This window comes from Schistocerca cancellata, chromosome 1, assembly GCF_023864275.1.
Source record: "Schistocerca cancellata isolate TAMUIC-IGC-003103 chromosome 1, iqSchCanc2.1, whole genome shotgun sequence".
Classification (NCBI taxonomy): domain Eukaryota; kingdom Metazoa; phylum Arthropoda; class Insecta; order Orthoptera; family Acrididae; genus Schistocerca; species Schistocerca cancellata.
The window spans coordinates 1,139,347,323-1,139,369,151 of NC_064626.1; the positions used below are offsets into that span (position 1 = coordinate 1,139,347,323).

General features: G+C 40.5%; 1 protein-coding gene across 2 annotated transcripts in view; it reads right to left on the reverse strand.

Moving 5' to 3' along the window:
• Window positions 1-8,348: 8,348 nt before the first annotated feature.
• Window positions 8,349-21,829, reverse strand: part of LOC126092853 (phytanoyl-CoA dioxygenase, peroxisomal-like) — an 85,035-nt gene continuing 71,554 nt past the window's right edge. For both annotated transcript variants that reach the window (XM_049908593.1, XM_049908586.1), the window contains exons 9-10: window positions 12,019-12,073; window positions 8,349-8,695 (exon numbers count right to left, since the gene is read on the reverse strand). In XM_049908593.1, coding sequence (XP_049764550.1) covers window positions 12,020-12,073 — 54 coding nt within the window. In that variant the 3' untranslated portion in view covers window positions 8,349-8,695; window position 12,019. The remainder of the gene's footprint in view (window positions 8,696-12,018; window positions 12,074-21,829) is intronic.

A 21,829-nucleotide genomic window follows, 5' to 3' on the forward strand; every position in this document is an offset into this window, starting at 1 on the left:
TCTGTGATGTTGCCTTCTATAGGTAAGTCACACAGTGTCTAGGCACACTGCAGTCAATTTTTCTTCAAATATGAAATGCCCAATACAACTCTTTTTTCTATGGCTAATATGCCTGACAGTCAACTGCAACCAAAAGAACAAGCAATTTACCTGCCAAAAAAGATAACCTTTTTTCCCTACCAGTTTTTTGTACAATCACCCCACAAAGTATCCGAACCATGCTCTCCTACTAAATATGTGGCAGGTAGCATGGAGGTGCTATAAGGTGCTGAACACAACACAACAAGAAAGTTTTTCTTTTTTTAATTTTTTTTCCTCCCTCAGCAGCATTCACAAAATATTGACAACAATGAACAATTGGATTCCTGAGAAAGAGAATATCTTAGTTAACACAGGGTTATTTTGTCTTCATCCAAAACAGGTGTCATAACTGCTACCATAAAGTTATTAACGAATCATGCTATCAGAATGGTTGGTTAATAACCAGGCACTGACATAGGGTGACCAAGTTGAGCTTAGCCCAGACATTGCTCAACCCCTCATTTTACCTTAGATTTGGTGCTCTAAAACAACCACAAGGTAAAAATTAAAACCACATACCTGCATGGTGACAATGACAGAAATGAATGACATGCCACAAGCCTTAACTGTGTACAAAATAACTTAATATTTTGTCTCATTAACTAAAAGAAAATTATCAAGTAATTAAATGAAAAAAGTACTGTGACAGTTCAACATAAAATGGTTTAAAAGGAAACAAAGAGCTTAAAAAGACTGATCTTCTATGACAGTTTGAACACACAGGCCATTAAAAATAAAATACACGATTTAAAAACAATTAATTCTTTTTATATTCAGCCAAATAGTAAGAGATTTTCAATTTGATATGTTACTGTTTTTTACAGGCAGGCTTATAAATGACTGACATTCTGGTAACTCAAAAATGCTGATTCATATTGTGAAACATAAAAAATATAACAGTCAGTGACCAAATGATGACATATTATGAAAAGGATAGACACTACTCATCATACGGAGATGTTGGGTTGCAGGCAGACACAACAAAAAGACTGCTATACATTCAAATTTCAGCCAGAAGGCCTTTTTCTAAAGCAGAAAACACACAAGCACACATCTCACATGTAAGACCACTGTCTCTGGCCACTGATACAAGGTTATGAGCAACTGTGCCTGATGGAAGAGGCTGTTGGTGGGTGGTGGAGGTAAGGAGGAGGCTGGGGTAGTGAGAGGAAGGGACAGTAGGGTAGAAGGGGGGGGAGGGAGTAGTGCTGCTTGTGGGAGCATATAGGGAACAAGGTAGGGCTGCTGGGTGTAGTCGGCAGGTTTTGGAGGTGGGAAGCAGCGAGCAGAGGAGGAGGGGGAAAAAAGACTGTTGGATGCACTGATGGAGTAAAAACCTGTGTAGTGATGTGGTAGGAGCAAGGAAGGGGCTACAGAGGGGAAGGCAGAGACTAGTGGAGATTGAGCCCAGGAGGGTTACAGGAACATAGGATAAAGAAAATTCTGACCTGTGCAGTTCACAAAAGCTGGTGATAGTCGGAAGGATGCAGATGGCGCAGGCTGTGAAGCAACCAATGAAGAGAAGCACATTGAGTTGGGCAGCATCTTCAGCAACTGTGTAGTGCAGCTGTCCAGCTGTCTCTTGACCTCAGTCATTCAGTGGCCATTCATCCAGGGAGACAGTTTGTTGGTTGTCGTGCCCATGCAGAAAACACCACATTGGTTGCAGATTAGCTTGTAGATCACATGGCTAGTTTCAAGGGTAGCCCTGGCTTTCATGGAACAGCAGCTGCCTGTGACCAGACTGGAGCAGGCAGGAGAATGTACGGGTCAAGGTTCACATCTAGGTCTATTGCAAGGATATGAGCCATGAGGCAAGAGATTGGGAGCAGAGGTGCAGTAAGGCTGGACGAGGATACTGTATAGGTATGGTGTGTGGTGGATTACCACTGTGGGAAAGATAGTGGGTAGGACATTCCTCACTTTAGGGCATTACAGTAGGTAGCAAAAAACCAGGCAGAGAATGCAGTTCCATTGTTGCAGTACTGGGTGCTACTGTGACATGAGTGGAGAGCTCTTTTGTGGCCTGACAGTGGGAATCTGGGAGGTGGTAGATGACTGGAGAGACAAGGCACGGGAGATTTGGTTCTGCACAAGACTGGAAGAGTAATTTCAGTCTGTGAAGGCCTCAGTGAGAGCCTCAGTATATTTCAAGTGGGACTGCTCATCACTACAGATGTGACAGCCATGGGTGGATGGGCTGTATGAAAGGGACTTTTTGGTACGGAATGGATGACGGCTGTCGAAGTGGAGGTATTACTGGTGGTTGGTTTGTTTGATATAGATGGAAGCACTGATGTAACCATCTTTGCGATGGAGGTCAATATCAAGGATGATGGCTTGTTGATTGAAGAGGACCAGGTGAAGCAAATGAGGGATAAGGTGTTGAGGTTCTGGAGGAATGTGGATAATGTGTCCTGACCTGCAGTCCACATCCATGAATCAAGCAGGTGAGCAGTTTGGGATTCCGGGTGGTTAGGAAGGATTCCTCTAAATGGCCCACAATAGGTGGCATAGGATGGTGCCATATGGGTGCCCTTTCCCCTTTTGTGTATCATGGATTTGTTTGTAGGTGACACCTTTAAAAGTGAAGTAATTGTGGGTGAGGATGCCCTCGGTCATGGTGACCAGGAAGGAGGTTGTAGGCTTGGAATCAGTCAGGTGTTGGCAAAGGTAGTGTTCAATAATGGCAAGGCCACAGGCATTGGGGATGTTAGTGTAGAGGAAGGTGGCATCAACAGTGACCAGCAGGGCATCTTGTGGTAAAGCAATAGAACCCATGGAGAGTCAATGGAGGAAATGGTTGGTATAAAATGCATATTTAAACCATCAGCTGTTTTCATTTTAAACCCAAGTTCTACTGGTTTCGGTCTCAGACCATCTTCGCAGACGACGAGTTTAAGCCGCCATATTGTGTTAGTCATTACTTAAAATGTGTGGTGCATTTTGTGAATGTAAATATATGACACTTGGCTTTAAAATCAAATATCCAGATACAAATTGTTTATAGAGCAGAGCAGTGTCATATTTATATTCACAAAATGCACTACACATTTTAAGTAATGACTAACAATATGGCAGCGTAAACCATTTTAACCCTTCATCCGTGAACATGATCCAAGATCAAAACCGGTAGAATTTGGGTCTAAAATAAAAACAACTGATGGTTTAAATATTCATTTTATACATTATTTAACTGACGTTGGCAGCCATCTTCCAAAAATATTGAATGGTTGGTATCTTTGATATAAGAGGTTAGGTTATGGATAACAGACTGAAGGTGTTGCTCCATGAGAACAGAGATTCTTTCAGTGAGTGCACAGTGACTGGCCACAATGGGATGTCCTAAGTGGCCGTGTTTATGGACTTTAGGAAGCATGTAGAAGTGATAGAGGTGAGGAGAGACACTCAGGGGAGAGGTTCTGGGATGGGCCTAAGGATTTGAGGAGAGACTGGAGATCCTGTTGGATTTCTGGAGTGGGATCACTGTGTTTGTTGGGGGATGAATCTTGATGACTGGGGAGCCTTTGTCAGCAGGTAACCAAAGAGAGACAGTGTTACATACGACAATCCAAATTAAATTTCTATAACCAGGCCTCGCTAAATAAACAGGGGTTTCACAAATCAGGACCAGTACTTTCGTCATGTTGAATACAAGGTGCTCGCTGTTTTCCTTGTACACTGGCTCTTGGCTGTATAGTAAATGCTGGCAGCTCGGCATCCACGAATTGAAGCAATAGAAATGAGAAATGTGCAAACTCTTAAGACACGAGCTTGCAACCACAAAGACAGTGAGGAACAGCAAGTAATTCTTCCAATGTCGTAGACACTTTTCACAGTTATAGATTGTAGGCATGCTTTTCACAGTTACAGAATGTAGGCACACCTTTCACAGTTAAAGGTCATATGCATGCTTTTCACAGTTACAGATTACCGTCCGTAATATGATGAACCGGACCTTCATCCTCTGGAAATAACCCTAGTTACCACAAGGTACAGCAAGTAAATCTCCTCCATGCATGTGGCAAATCCACTCTGGAAGCAGTTACGCTGTTTCTGGGATGATGCCTGCAAACCTGTTGCCAATTTAATGAACAACAGATGTCAATACTAATGAAGGTTTGGCTCAATTTTCCTAAACACTGTCTGTCTCAGTGCAGACAATGCAAAGGTGGGGAGAAAGAATTCCATCCTGACAATTGGAACAGCAACACTCCAACCCTCTGCAGAAATCGTAACACGCCAGACCATTACAGAGGATACATGTGGCCACGGTCTACATGTCTCAAAATGAAAAAGTGTGGGTTAAACCAAATTTGGTTAGAGTTTTAACATACTACACTCATTTCACTCAAGGTCAAGTTTTTCAGAATCCAATTTGTGTCTTGCTCTGAACTCTGTTATCAAAAAAAAAAAAATTGTTAAAATCAAACAACTATTACAGACACAACGTTCACTGATACATTACATGTATTTCAGCAGACACTGCATGCACCACCAATAGACATTAGCTTAAAAAGTATAACCCCTAATGAATTACAAAACTCATCAGATCACTAAAAAGTAATAATTTTACTAGTTGTTTGACTTGGCAAAACAACATATTAAGACACTAATTTCATCTCTCTTCTACAGATGACATTAATTTCATAACAGAAAGCAGAGGATGTCATTAACAGACCAACATGAAACTAACATCAGTATAAGAGTACATATTATATAACACTGAGATGTCACAAAGATTTGTACTGGGTTCATTCATCTTCTTAGCCTTCCAATGGCTGTAAAGGTTGGTTCAAAATCTGCAATGTTTAATTATGATAATATTGTACTAATGAAGGCTCCAAATTTATCGTTTCACAGGTGATAGCTGAAATGATCTACAAGTGATTCACAGCAAACAGTTCTAGTCTTAAACTGACAAAAACTTGTATTATGTAATTTCAGAAAAACCATGCTTACCTGTTACACCCTGGCTACCAGCTGGCAGGATTCGCCAATAGTTTGCGACATATCAGTGATATATGAAAGGGTGCAGCAGATATTATGCATACAATGAGGTTGGTGGGGATCATTTCGAAAAGTTTTGTCAGCAATACCATGTTTCAGTGATCAATAACTAATTTATGCATGAAAATTATATCTAGTTGCTGTAAAGCACATATACAGGGTGATTATGTTATAATGTTGCAAACTTTCAGGGATAAATGTTGTAGAAAAATTCTTGCAGAATGTAAATTCTTTAAGGATTAAAGGCGATCACTTAACAAGCTTGCTAGCTTTCAGAGTTATCTTTTGAAAGTTTGTAACTTCATCACAAAATCACCCTTTATATGTACTTTATAACAACTAGATTTAACTTCTGTGTTATTAGTCATTGTTCACTGCAACACTGTGTTGGTCACAAAAACTTTTCAAATTCCAATAGCTAGCAACTTTTCCTTCTTTTGTGTGTGCCTATTGACAGCTCAAACTTTCAGGAATGATGGAGAATGGTAAATGTATCAATTTGAGGTAACGGATCCTCATCTGGAAAGAATCGAGTCAAATTTGTAAGCGAAAATCGTTCCAATACCTCTGACAGTGGAACACATGTACCGGTACTGGTGTTGTTTAGACTGTAAGGTGGGCAACTTTCAGAGGTGGAAGCATGGACCAAAACAGGAAACGAATGTCTGGTAAATGTTCAATAGAAAAGATCTCTCTTGCAATAGCAAAGTTGAACAAGTGTTCATAGCTCTCAGGGTATGCATTTTAGAGCCCACATTTACAAGACTTGTTTACTTGCTTTGGCCACCTCTAAAAATATGGAGACCACAGAGCTTGCAGTAGAAGAGGCCCATTGTCAGATGTATCAGAAGGATTTTCACATATAACTTCCGACTTGTTTCTGGACCAGGGTCCCTTACCTGAAATTGATACATTTAACCTTCTCCACCATCAACCCAAAAGTTTGTAACATTAATACCGAATTACTCTGTACAGTACATTCATGTAAATAATAAATGTATGAAATATCAGGGAAACAAATATTAATGCTATCAATACCGTTAGCATTCTAACTTCTCTCATTAACTCATGTGGTATGGTAGGTTTGCACGATCCTTCCAATCCTTTGATACACACTGTACCATTGTTACATTAAATAATGTTTGCTGGTGCATGTCCAGGGGTTAGAGTAATAGAAGACAGCTGCAACTCAAGAAGAGTGGGTTTACCAAACCTGAACAGCACCACTGCTTAGTTACGCATAGTGCTCGCCATCTGGCACGATCTGGCGGGGCACATGCAACTTATTCAGTACTGTGGGCTCAGTAGGCATTACATCAGGCCATAGTGGGTATAAAGGAGACATGAATTGAAACAAAATCATAGCACCAATTGACACATTTCAGGACATGGAGCACTCACTGTATCTGATTCACATTCCTTGTTTGTGAAGCACACTGACATTGCCCTTGAAAGAAGGTTGTTAACAGAGCTACTGACGTGAAGGCATAGAAATGATTAGAGTTGCAGTTCTCTGAGACAGAACAGCCACTGGAGTGCATTAGTGTTGCTCATGTTCAGTGTTGTTACCGTGCTTTGTAGAATGTATGATGGAAATGAACAGCATCAAATGCTGAGTGTTGACCGAAGGACTCAGAGACGCCACATACTCGTGTGAGACAGCATTATCAGCACCAGATATAATTTGAAAGGAGCCCCACTATATGTCTCCGTTTGGCTGCCTGGTCAAACTGTACAATCTCCAGATTTGTAGGGCATTCTGACGAGACAGTGGTTCGATGTTCGAGTGTGTGGGAACACGAAGGGAGGCACACTTGCTGTCGAAGTTCCGACAGGCCACATCTGACCACGACAAGGGACATTCACTGTATCATCCAGTGAGCACCTTTTAACCCCTCCGTATTTATGCCTACTGTCTAGGAACAAGTAACTGTCTCCCTGCAACATTCTGTCATCCCGCACCACCGGTCGAAGAATATCGGGCAGGCAGACTAGGGTATTACCGTCCACGCTTAGAATGCCATTAACACCACAACACAAACGGCTGCATCTGGAGTGATGCCTGAATGGGTAGCACGGACTGCTGACCCACAGAGTCGCATTGTGTTTGGTGACGGACTACAGTTATACAGTACCCCAGACAACGGTTGGCAGCGAGTGCAGGGGTGACGTGGGGAGAGGTCTCACCCATTCAACATTTCGGAAAGTCAAAGCGGTGTTACTCCAGTGTCACATAGTAGGGAGGTACCGGGTACAATTTCACATCACGGCCGGTAGTGCCGAGGGAACACTGACAGCAGAAAAGTATGTCACGGACATCCTGTGTCCTCACTCGTTACCATTCAAGCGACGTTATCGTGGGGCCATTGTTTGACAGGATACTGCTCATCCACACATGGCACGTGTCTGTGAACTGTCTGCACGGTGGCCAACGGGATGCCCAGACCCGTTCACAACAGACAGCGTATGCAACCAGCTCGGGCATCAACTCTGTCTCAGTGGCAGAATACGACGCATCAGTCACAACAGTTGTGGGCCGGCTTGCCTCAGGAGAGGGTACAGCGGCATTATGGCACCCTTCCCAATGAAATCAGTGTTGCATCCAGGCCAGAGGGGACACATCATCATTTTGACAAGTGAGCTCACACTGACAAATTCTTTGCAAATTTGACTCAATTTTGTAATCACTGACGTAACAACATATATCCTCTCAGCCTGTGCAGTTTCATTCGTATATAATTTCTCTATCACAGTACTATCTGTTAGCATCAAAATTACTGCAGCAGTAACTTAAATGTTCCCTGTATGCAGACCGTATGGATTGCAAATGTATGTCACAAGTCACAGACGGTTGGTCGGTTGATTTGGAGGAGCAAGATCATTGGTGCCATCAGCTTTGGGAAGGAATTCAGTCGTACGCATTCGAAGGAACCATCCTGGCATTTGCATAAACCGATTCAGTGGAATCACAGAAAACCTAAATCAGGATGGACTGATGTGGGTTTGAACCTTCGTCATCCTGGATGCGAGTCCAGTGTGCTAACCACTGCACCACCTCACTCGGTAATTCACAAAAGGATGGTTAACTGTCATGATACGAGTTCTACTGTTTCAGTACGAACTGATGCATCGTGTTGCCTGTCAGTGAAAAAGAGTTCAAAAAGAAGAACCTCAATGAGAAAGGGATTGTAATAACAATTAAAAACATTTTAAAAAGCTTTCTGTCATAACAGTTTATTGTTAAAAATTCACAAAATAAAATATAGTATAGCCTCTGTCTATTGTTAATTTGTTTACAATTTTGTACGTAGATTACAAACGGCATCCATTAGTTATATCACAGTAAAACCCAACTTAAAGTTGATGCATAAAAATACAAAGATTTCAAGGAATACATAATTCTTTTATCTTAATACAACGTGAATAATAGATATTTACAAGTCCAGCCTGTTGCCCTTTCAATACAAAATCACTAGGCATGGAGCATATATATATGCATGATTGAAGAATGTCTTCTTTGGTATCTGGAAAAATACTTAACTCATGATATCAGGACCAGCAAACAAACAGCATTTTCCCAAAGTCTATGTTTCACACTTTAGTGCTGTAAAGAGAAATTACAATCATTATAACCTTCTGCTGAAGCGATTGATTGAAATTTATTTGTTGTTTCATTGTATTTTACCACTCAGTTAAGTGCACTTAAGTATACTAATAACAACATGTCAAAACTTTTTCACACCAGTATCATTCTTAGGAACTCTTGTCTACTATAAGAGTGATGATAATGCTGGATGGTGTAGAACAGGAGAAAGATGAATATGTGTGCCTGTAGAGGAGAGGGGGGTGGGGTGGGGTGTACAGGCAGGAGGTTCAGGAAAATTGATTATTTGCATGAGGTTGAGAAGGAGAAAAACAATGTAATAGATAAATAAAACAATGGAAAAATGCAAATAATAATAATAACAGTAATGGCGTAGTTTATAACTCATGTAATGAAGTATCTAAAAATTTTAACAGAAATGGTTGATTAGAAGAAGGGAAAAGCCAAATATTTGTGGTGCACAACTGAAGAGGATAGTTGAGAAGAATTTTTTACTACAGAGGAAAGACCAAGATGTAGGTTACCCATGATGAGTTTGCAAGTCACATATGAGATAGTACAGCATACCACAGTAAATTACCAGATATTTTCATGACTAGCTGACACACAAAAATATAGTAGCATTGAATAATGATGCTCATAATCTAAATTTTGCAAGGGTTTGGCAAAAAGTATTTCAGATGTGCTTCTAGCCACTTACAACTGAGTCATTGCATCATTGTCGTCATCAATTTGACAGAGAGAGTAGAAAAAATGCCTTCCACAGACTTTCTCCATGCTTTAATAACCCACGTTGCGCCTACATGTTTCCTAATATCAACCTCCCACTTTCCATTACGCCTTTTCTTATCTCCTTGGTTGAAACAAACAACACTCTTGATCCATCTTACTATCCATTCACTAGACTGCAAGTCCTGTCCACTGTCATTACAGACAGAACTGCAACTTCCAGTGCAATTTGTCTAGATCCACTTGTTAATTTTCCTATCCCTCTTGGTAATTCTCTACATGCATCTCTCCACTTTTCATAGCTTGCAGGGTGACCTCAGTCTGAATTGGCTTTCACTATGAAAGTCGATAACCCACCACCACAAATCAAAAGTGACAAATAAACTTATCATTTCAGGCATTCTTAAAACTCAGCTTTTAAAATTCAATCTAGTTTAGCAAAAGCACTTCAGGCCATTTTTACTTATCTATTTATTCTTTTCCAGCTGATCTTTTCCTCATTCCTGTATACAAAAACTCGTCAATTGGTTCTACATGTTTATTTACGGACCCATTTTCATTACCTTTCCACAGTGAATTTAACTAAATTTTAGTTTTTTATGTTCAGCCAGATCATAATGAAACACTTAAACAAATGTAAAGCCTAAAATTTTGAGTGTCTTTGGAACGATACTCTTCAGGGTGATTAATGTGCAGCTGACTCACCCTATATGGGACCACTGCAAAGGTGGTCTAGATCTTAGCTTTGCAGTTGATTTAATGTTTCGTTATGATGTGGCCAAACAAACACAAGAATGTTATTCTAACTGACATTGGAAGCCTATGCTATTACATTAAAAAAAGTTATATCTACATGATTACTCTGCAATTCACAGTGTTCATCAAACCACCACCTTGCTATTTTTCTACTGTTCCACTCTCTAACAATATGTGGAAAAGTGAACTCTTAAATCTTTCTGTGCAAACTCTGATTTCTCTTATTTTATTATGATGATCATTTCTTCCTATGTAGGTGGGTGCTAACAAAATATTTTTACACTCTGAGGAGAAAGTTGGTAACTGAAATTTCGTGAGAAGATGCTCTGTGGCACCCTCCCCCCTATGGTCCAAAATGAGGTGCACTTCTTTGGATTTTTTCAGTGTCCTCCATCAATCCTATCTGATGCAGATCCCACACTGCACAGCAATAGTCCACAATAGGGTGTACAAGCATAGTGTAGGCAGTCTCTTTGACAGACCTGTTGGATCTTCTCTGTGTTCTGGCAATACATCATAGTCTTTGGTTTGCTTTACCCACAACATTGTCTGTGTGATAATTCCAACTTAAGTTATTTGTAATTGTAATCCTTAAGCATTTAGTTGGATTTACAGTCTTTAGATTTGTGTGATTTACCATGTAACCAAAATTAAGCAGATTCCTTTTTGTACTCATGTGAATGACTTCACACTTTTTATTATTTAGAGTCAATTGCCAATTTTCGCACACTTCAGGTATCTTGTCTAAATCATTTTGCAATTTGTTTTGACTATCTGATGATGTTATAAGATGATAAATTACAACATGATCTTCAAGCAATCTAAGAATGCTACTCAGATTGTTTCCTAAATAATTTATGTAGATCAGGAACAGCAGAGGGCCTATAAAATTTTTTGACAATAGCTACAGAAATACAATGTGTGAATGGCAACAGCAATATATTATGGTGCAGTATAAACACCTCTCTTTTTAATGACGTGCTGAGTATTCAGACGAGTTACTGTTTCCACTTAATGCACAATATTTCGACAATCAACTTGCTTGTCTCCTTCTGGTGCTGTGAATTGTGCCGTTATATGTATTTGATGCCTAGAATCCAACCACACTGGGTACTACTGTTGGTCTCAGGCTTCTATTCATAGCAAAGTTTGACTACCATTGCCCAGTATGCCTTTCGATGCTCTTTTGTTTTTAGAGTCCACTTTGATATTTTGTGAAACACGCATTCTCTCAGCATACTAATGAAATAATAATCCACCAGGGATGCATTTTTTATCTTTTATTTATTGGTACAACTTTCGAACGATGCCTCATTCTCAAGCAATTCCTAGATACAATTGGGCTATATATGTAATTTTTGTTCGTATTATAATTTCTTATACATGTTACAGGAGCTTAAATGTTATTTTTGAAATATGATCTACTTTTGTTATGTCATATTTGTGCACAGCTGTATCGTCATCGATTTGTGTGTCAGAGATTTGGTTCACTATCAAATTTATATCTTTGACAAAAATCGATTTGTACCATATGTAAAATATAAAAAAGGTGCTCTAGTGGATTATTATTGCAACAGTATGCATTTCATACTTTTTGTTGATGCTGCAGAACAGTATACACAAGACACATTCACTCAGTGTCTCCCAATTCTGGTAGGAGGATACTGTCAATGATAGTAGTCACCTATCTTGAATTATTGTTAGTTATTCAATCAATCTACTGACATGTCTTTGCAGTTACATTGCGGTATATTGTCACTCATTCCACATTCCTAAGCATTTTACCTCAATAAGGGACCAAGGATATAAATTTGCTGATGAGAGAGACAGGAACTTACTTTACAGTGATATCTCCTGCCCACGAACAAGTCTGCTCCTGTATTTCCAGACATCCTGCAAGAAAAAATAATTACATGTAGTATATTAGCAATAATATTGAGTACAGAATAATAAAATGGCTTTAACTCCAGAATTCTGGGATCTGTGGGCAAGAATAAAACAAGAAAGCCTTGTGCATGTGGCACATAGCAGCTTGTGAATACTGAAAAAGTGTCATGATAATATACATACATATGTTGAGCAAAGCTGATGTATATGTATTAAAATGGCATATTTTCAAGGATAAAATGCTAAAAATGTGCATTTTCTGTACGAGTATTGTGAAAAGTTGTACTATGATAGAAGTAAATGCAAGAACTTGTAGTACACTTTAACCTTAAGTGGGAGACCAAAGACAGAAGTAACTGTCAGCAAAGGAAAGCAGAAGGTAACAGTCCTGTTAGGAACTCACAAAGTTTAAGTCTTCAGTTGCAGAGTACTTGGGACTGACTACAAGCTATCCAGCATCTTTAAATACAGTGGAAGGGTCACTTGTATGACACAGGACTCCAGGATTCTAAATGTGGATTTCACTATAATGGGCCCGGTAATAATATTAGTTAGGTAAGCAACAGCTTCAACAAGACAGCCGCCTTGACACGTTGTATGGAACCACCTTGCATTTTGTTGAGTGTGCGGGCAACATTATCAGCCATTTCCAAACAGTCCTGTGAGTAATCTTTATGCTCTTCGCTAAGTATGGCAATGAAAAGTTATTTTACACTTATTGACCAATGGAAAATCCAGGATGGATTGTAACAATATTATGAAAAGGAAAGTTGCCCCTCACCATACGGTAGAGATGCTGAGTCACAGATAGGAACAGCAAAAAGACTGTCATAATATAAGCTTTCGGCCAAAAAGGCATTTGTCGAAAATGAAAATAAATCTCACACACACACACACACACACACACACACACACACACACACACACACACACAGAGGCGCGCGCGAACACAACTCACACACATATGATTGCAGCTCTGGCAGCTGAAGCCACAGTGCAGCTTATATTGTGACAGTCTTTTTGTTGTGCCTGTCTGCGACTCGGCATCTCCACTCTATGGTGAGCGGCAACTTTTCTTTTCATAATAATTTTATACTTATTACTTTGATAACTATTAGAATTATTAGTGAAAGTAAATTAGTTAGAATATAAGGCTTCTGGTAATCCATAGTCAAATTGCTAGTGTTACATAAAAATGAAGTCAGACTTCAGCAGCAGCAGCAGCAGCAGCAGCAGCAGCAATCACCTAAGCAAGTGCAGAACAAGCCAGTCATATAATTCTTGGTCCAAAAGTGACAAAAATATCTTAAAAACACAGACAACTATACAAGGTGACTTTATCCACCATGTACAGGGATTGATCGATGACAGAATATGGAACAAAAAAGGTCTAATGAACTTACGTCCAGAAATGCTTGGTTCCCATGTTAGATACCATTTATTTACTCATAATTTCTTACAGGGACTGCAGTCTAATGCATGCTTCACAATGCAGCCACAGTTACAATATGCATAGTTTCTTCCTATAGGGCAGTACCCTTCCTCATACATGATGCCCTAGTGCCCTCTTCTGCCATAGTAATTGGTAATGAGGTGTCCAATACACTTTTCTTGCTGACTCATCTGACTCATCATGTAGTTGATGTGATGCAGCATTCTACACAATAATTCTGTGTAGAAATCAAAAGCTTGCCAAAATGGTGTTTACTTATAGAAAGGCAAATGGCAACAGGAAGTTGGCAGGAAAGTTGTATCAGGAGACCTATATCCCCTGACAACAACCACAGCATTCAGTGTTTACAACAGTGTTTTGCCATTCATTTGAAACAGAGTTGTTTCCAGAAGCAGGAAATCATGAAGGACGTACCCGAAATGTTCGGACACCTGGCTTGCAGGAAAATGTGATTAACAACGTGGAAGGCAATCACCATGTCAGTATCAGGCAGTTAGCCCGCCAGTTCAGGGTAAGCCAGATAACCATGTGCAACATTCTCCATGACAACAGTTACTACCCTTACCACTTACAGCATGTGCAGGGTATACTAGTGACAGGCTTTACACATTGGGAGCAATTTTAACACTGGTTGCTTCACCAGGCAACCACAATTCTGGGATTCGTGTCATCCACACAGATCACAGATGAGGCCACCTTTACACAGAGTGGCATCTTCAACTTTTCTAACAGTCATCCGTGGGACACTATGCAGAACTCCCATGGTCTAGTGACAGCAAATCATCAGCATCGGTGCAGCTGGAATGTGTGGGCCAGTATAAAGGTCGACCATATTTTGGGACCATTCTTGCTTCTATGTTGCCTAACAGGCCAGAACTATTGGTGTTTCTTGCAGGTGCCTTTGCCTCTGCTGCTGGAAGAAGTGCCATTGACAATTCAAAGGGTTATATGCTACACGATGGTGCTCCAGTGCACTTCACAGTTAATGTCCAGATGCTTCTCACTCGTGTCTTCCCTCGTAGACAGATCGGACAAGTGGGGTCCAGTTGCATGGCCTGCTGGTTCAACGGATCTCAACCCATGCAATTTCTGGCTTTGGAGCCATCTCAAAAGTATCGTGTATGCGGAGTCCATTCCATATGTGGAGACACTGGAGTAGCGTATCCATGCTGCCATTGACACTGTTTGGTTGCAGCCTGGCAAATGTGAACGCGTGACACAGAACATGCTACAGTGTGTATACACATGCATTGAAGGCACATGGAAACCATTTTCAACACATACTGTAACTGCGGCTGCAAGATACACTGCATATTAGACTACAGTCTCTGTAACATACTTTAAATTTGTGTGATTTATAATGTAACTGAAATTTAATGTATCCCTTTTAATATTCATGTGAGCGACTTCACACTTTTTATTATTTTGAGTTAACTGTCACTTTTTGCACCATACAGCTATCTTGCCTTAATCATTCTTCAATTACTTTTGATCATATGATGACTTTACAAGATGGTAAATGACAGCATTATTTGCAAACAATCTAACAGGGCTGCTCACATTGCCTCCTTTAGGTATGGATCAGCAGGGAGCCAATAATACTTCCTTGGTGTATGGCAAATATTACTTCTGTTTTATTCGATGACCTTCCATCAATTACTATGTACTGTGACCTTTCTGACAGGAAATTACAAATCTGGTTGCACAACTGAGACAATTTTCCACACGTTCGCATTTTGATTAGAACCTGCTTGTGAGGAATGATGTCAAAAGCACTTTGGAAATCAGAAATACTGTATCAATTTGAGATCCCCTACGTAGCACTCATTACTTTGTGCAGATAAAGAGCCAGTTGCGTTTCACAAAGAAAATTATTTTCTGAACTCTTGCCGACTATGTGTCAATAGATTGTTCCCTTCAATGTAATTCATAATATTTGAAGACAGCGTACATTCCAAAACCTTACATTTTTACGTCACGTACTATTTTCGGTTTGTGTTTTGATCTAGCCTTCACCAGTCCCTGTCGACAATGTGAGGAGTAGCCTGAAAGCACATATGGTTCAGACTCCACTTTAAAATGTAGGTCCCAGTTGGATAACTAGGGTTAGCTAGGGACATGCAAGTCGCTGAAGTGGTGTTCAACTGAAAGACTTCCACCACGCCATTAAGCCACATGAAATTTATTTACTTTTTACGTTTTCGCATCTCACACTACCCTCAAAGGCCTGCCACAGTAAGAATTTTACTTGTGCACAGTTTAGGTTCATTTTATCATGTTGATGTAGACTTCAATATTCAGTCTCATACAGAACAATCTGTTCTGATATCATAATGTTATATTGTACCCAAGCTAAAATCCAAATCTGAATGCAGGATTGTCAATGAATACGACACGTAGCACTGAAAGCATGTTTATTACAAGACCAAGCTACAGCCAGAACAGAACTGACCTGACAGTGTTGCTGTTTACACGAAGGTTGAATATTTCAGAATTTGCAAACATAAGGAATTTTGAGAACCTTCCAGGAATAATAGATATTGAACAACAAATAACTCTTCCTGATCAGGTCCAAAGTGGTGAACAGCACACCAGCCAGCGAAGCTAACCACTATGTCTCACTGCAGTGTTCACGGCACCACTCCCTGCCCCGGAGAAACCGTGACCCGCTGTATCGGAAGCTCACATTGGAGCCAAATACAGCTCCTGGGATCTAGATCTTGTAAACAATCCTCTGTACGGTAGCACTTGCAGATCCTCACATTCTCATTGCATCACCACATCCTCTTCACTATGAGGAGCACTGAAGGTAGTGCCTCCCATCGAAGCTTTCCACTCACTGAGCAGTCCTTCAGTTTCAGTGATTGAGAATCCCCCACATTGACCAGTGCCTCTGAGCGTAGTAGGGCTTCATACTTCATACGAGGGACATGCGCAGCACCTCTGCACTTCATATGTGATGTCTGAAAAGTGCTCATGGATACAACACAACATTATGAAAAACATAAGACTGTTGCTCACCATACAGAGGAGACACTAAGTCGTAGACAGGCACAACAAAAAGACTGATATACATTCAAGCTTTCATCCAAAAGGCCTTTGTCTAAAGTATAAATCATGCACACATACACATACACATTCACACAAGCACAACTCACATCCACGTGACCACTGTCTCCAGTTGTTGCGGTGTTAAAATCCACACCATGTCTCCTGGGCTCTACATCACTAGCTAGTGTCTGGCATTACAGTGCTCTCTGTCTTTCTCCTCGACATCCAGAATCTGTAAGTGAGCCACCTGCTGTGCTTCTTCTGTCCTGGTGTTCAGTCGTCCTGAGTATCATCTGGCTTCTTAACAGGAAGAGTGTATCCGTTAATCACAGAATGCAGACTTTCACGTCTGCGACTTGTGATGTTGCTTACAGTTACGTTATGGGCATTAGGTTACGATACATCGCATAGTTCTCTGCCTAACATTTTGTCTTTCAATGCTGGAGGCCTCATCAGAGGTCTTAATGATTCAGAAAACAGTTACAGACCCAAACAACCTCAAAAAGCTGAACTGTTTGTACGTATCCGCACAACGGTCACTTCGTGATGTCATCAGCCTCCGCAATCTTAGGTAACAGTCTAACAACATTACAAACTGAATGTGGTGTGGATATGTACAAATAGTTCAGCTTACTGAGTTTGCTGGACTCTGTAACTGCTTTCTGAGTCATTAAAGCCTCTGATGATGCATCCACCATTGGAAGATGAATTGTTAGGCAGAAAATTGTGTGTTGTACCACGACCTAATTACCATAACATAACTATAAGCAATATCACAAGTCATGGACATGAAACCCTGCATTCTGTGATTAATGGATACACTCTTCCTGTTAAGAAGCCAGATGATACTCAGGATGACTGATCACCAGGACGGAAGAAGCACAGCCGGTGGCTCACTTACAGATTCTGGATGCCCAGGAGAAAGACAGAGTGCTGTAACGCCAGACACTAGCTGGTGACATACAGCCCGGAAGACCTGGTGTGGATTTTGACACCACAGCAACTGTAGACAGTAGTTACGTGTGTGCGAGTTGCGCTTGTGTGAATGTGTGTGTGATTTATACTTTAGAAGAAGGCCTTTTGACTGAAAGCTTAAATGTATATCAGTCTTTCCATTGTGCCTTTCTGTGACTCAACATCTCCTCTGTATGGTGAGTAGCAGTATATCCTTTTCATGATAACGTTTTGTATACCTCAGCACTTTTCGACATCACATATGATGTTTACGATTATGCGACTTCATCCAGAAGACAAAAGTGCAGAGATGCTGCCTGTGTCCCTCGGATGAAATCCTACAATACGTTGGAGCACAGCCTAATGCCCATAATACAAATATCAGCAATATATCGTATCCATTGTCATTTCTGCATCACAACCGGGGGGCAGAAAGAATGGTGCGAAGCCTGCAATGTCATGCTTCACTGTGTCTTATGCAAATATCACAACTGGCAGTAATGTATCTCAGTCTCACTGTATGTCAAGAGCATATCTGCCAATAACTGTTTTCTAAAGCCATTCATCTGCAGATGATAGGTATTTGTTATCATATGAGTAATGTTGCAAGGCGTATTTACCTCTGATACTTGTCTCAAATGGGAAACTTTTCCATGATCAGAGATCATCATGTGGGCTGCTTTATCCTTCAAAATGATGTTTTCTAGAAGGAACTTTGTAATTTTCAGAGTTTTGACAGTTTGCACAACTCTGATTACAGCAAATCTTGATGTAGTCAGCGCAGACTATTATCCATCGAGTCCTGTGTGTCAAATTCATAAACCTTCTCTAGAGGTCGATTCCAATTCTGTCAAATGGTGCTGCTGCAGGCAATATTGCTACCAGGTACCTCGGAAGTAGTCGTGCCATATGCTTGCATTTCTGGCATTTCTTACAGTGGCTCACATAGTTCTCATAAATCAGCAGAGACCTGGTCAGTGATACCTGCATCTGATTAAGTCCAAGAATCTTCACAAATTCCAGATGACCAGATGCTGTGGAGCATCATGGAAGAACTTCAGGATTGTTGGTCACAGATGAGCTGGAACCCTATTTCTGCCCCATTGGATCATAGTTCCTCTTATACAATGTTCCATTTATTAACTGGAATTCTCCTTTGACCTGTTATTTCTCCTTCTTCAAGGCTTTTATAGTTTTCAGCAGTACCGGTGCTTCCTTCTGTTCACCAACAATGTCATTTAACACAGCAATAAGTGAAATTTTATCCACACTACTGTCTTCCACCAAATGATTCCTTGAAAGGCAGATAGCATCCTTGTGTTTGTCCCTGCTTTTGTGTACTTACTGCAACATACATCCTTCTGAATCTACTTAGTGTATTCATCTCTTGGTCTCTCTCTATGATTTTTACCCTCCACACTACCCTCCAATACTAAATTGGTGATCCCTTGATGCCTCTGAACATGTCCTACCAACCGATCCCTTCTTCTAGTCAAGTTGTGCCACAAACTCCTCTCCTCCCAAATTCTATTCAACACCTCAATAGTTATGTGATCTACCCATCTAATCTTCAGCATTCTTCTGTAGCACCACATTTCGAAAGCTTCTATTCTCTTTTTGTCCAAATTATTTATCGTCCATGTTTCACTTCCATACATGCTACACTCCAGTCATTCAGAAACGACTTCCTGACACTTAAATCTATACTCCATGTTAACAAATTTCTCTTATTCAGAAACGCTTTCCTTGCCATTGCCAGTCTACATTTTATATCTTCTCTACTTCGACCATCATCAGTTATTTTGCTCCCCAAATAGCAAAACTCATTTACTACTTTAAGTGTCTCATTTCCTAATCTAATTCCCTCAGCATCACCCGACTTAATTCGACCACATTCCATTATCCTCGTTTTGCTTTTGTTGATGTTCATCTTATATCCTCCTTTCAAGACACTGTCCATTCCGTTCAGCTGCTCCTCCAGGTCCTTTGCTGTCTCTGACAGAATTACTTTGTCATCGGCAAACCTCAAAGTTTTTATTTCTTCTCCATGGATTTTAATACCTACTCCGAATTTTTACTTTTGTTTCCTTTACTGCTTGCTCAACATAGAGATTGAATAACATCGGGGATAGGCTACAACCCTGTCTCACTCCCTTCCCCACTACTGCTTCCCTTTCATGCCCCTTGACTCTCATAACTGCCATCTGGTATCTGTACCAATTGTAAATAGCCTTTTGCTCCCTGTATTTTACCCAGGCCACCTTCAGAATATGAAACAGAATATTCCAGTCAACATTGTCAAAAGCTTTCTCTAAGTCTACAAATGCTAGAAACGTAGGTTTGCCTTTTCTTAATCTTTCTTCTAAGATAAGTTGTAAGGTGAGTGTTCCAACATTTCTGCGGAATCCAAACTGATCTTCGCTGAGGTCGGCTTCTACCAGTTTTTTCATTCGTCTGTAAAGAATTCGTGTTAGTATTTTGCAGCCATGGCTTATTAAACTGATAGTTTGGTAATTTTCACATCTGTCAACACCTGCTTCCTTTGGGATTGAAATTATTATATTCTTCTTGAAATCTGATGGTATTTCGCCTGTCTCATACATCTTGCTCACTAGATGGTAGAGTTTTGTCAGGGCTGGCTCTCCCAAGGCTGTCAGTAGTTCTAATGGAATGTTGTCTACTCTGGGGCCTTGTTTCAACTTAAGTCTTCCAGTGCTCTGTCAAACTCTTCACGCAGTATCACATCTCCCATTTCATCTTCATCTACATCCTCTTCCATTTCCATAATATTGTCCTCAAGAACATCGCCATTGTATAGACCCTCTATATACCCCTTCCATCTTTCTGCTTTCCCTTCTTTGCTTAGAACTGGGTATCCATCTGAGCTCTTGATATTCGTCCAAGTGGTTCTCTTTTCTCCACAGGTCTCTTTAATTTTCCTGGAGGAAGTATCTATCTTACCCCATCCTCTGTAAAGGTATCAATCCCTAATTGATGACATAGGTCTTATTCTCTTTCTTATGTAGAGGGTACATAACTGCGCATCAATGCGATATGAAATAAAATGAACATGTCAGGTCTGTAATAGGGAAGGCGAATGTTCGACTTTGTTTTATTGGGAGAATTTTGGGAAAGTGTAGCACTTCCATAAATGAGACAGCACACAGAATTCTAGTGCAACCCATTCTTGAGTTCTGTTCTAGTGTTTGGGCTCCCCACCAGGGTGGATTGAAGGAGGGCATTGAAGCAATTCAGAAGTGTATTGCTAGATTCATTGGCGGTAGACTATATTGGCACACTAGTATAACAGAGATGCTCTGTGAACTCAAATGGGAATCCCAGGAGAGCAAGACACAAATTTAGAGAACCGGCGTTTGAGGCAAATTGCAGAATGATTCCACTGCAGCCAATATATATTTCGTGTAAGGACCAGGAAGATAAGCAATGAGAAATTAGGGCTCATACACAGGCTTTAGGCAGTTGTTTTTCCCTCTTTCTATTTGCAAGTGGAACAGGAAAGGGAATGATTAGTATTGGTATGTGTACCCTCTGTAATGCAGGCTGTACGGTGGTTTGCAGAGTATGTATGTAGATGAAGATGTCAGAATCCGAAATGAATTCCATTAAAAGAAGGCACACCGAAATGTGTACGCCACAGGCACTAAATCAGGTGGGGCCTTCCACCAGCCAAACTGCCATGTTTCAAGGGGTTATGTCCAATTTGGGAGAGGTCAGTGAGACTTCGGTTCAGCTATGTTTGGCAGGAGAAACATGACAGAATATTCGGCCTCACAGTCCACAGTTTCTTATCCTTCAGTTCCAGCCACTCTCCCACTGACATGACCATCTGTCTCAGCAGCTAGTGTAAAGAAATCTCTCATTCCTGCCACTCCTACAAGCCTCCTTGACTGATCTATCAGCTTTACTTGTATTCTGATGTGCCCCAGTACCGTGCAAAATACCAGTTCCTTTCCAAGCTGTTGTAGCATTTTTTTCAGCTGCGTCCATTTGTTGGAACAGTTGAACACTACAAAAGCTGGAGCAGATGACAAACTTTATTACTTGTACTATCTCATCTGCTCCACTGCATTCAGAATTCTATAGAAATGTACATGCTATGTGCCAAAATTCCTGGTAGGTGGGTTCTGAAAGCATGAGCAGGTGAAGTGATTCTCCCTGTGTTAACTAATTTGTTTACACAATCTTAAAATTGTATAGTATATCTCAAATATTACAAATCAAGGCTCTAAAAATCACATTTGGAGTGTTTTCCTTTCTAAAGTTAGACCAATTTAAAAACTCTG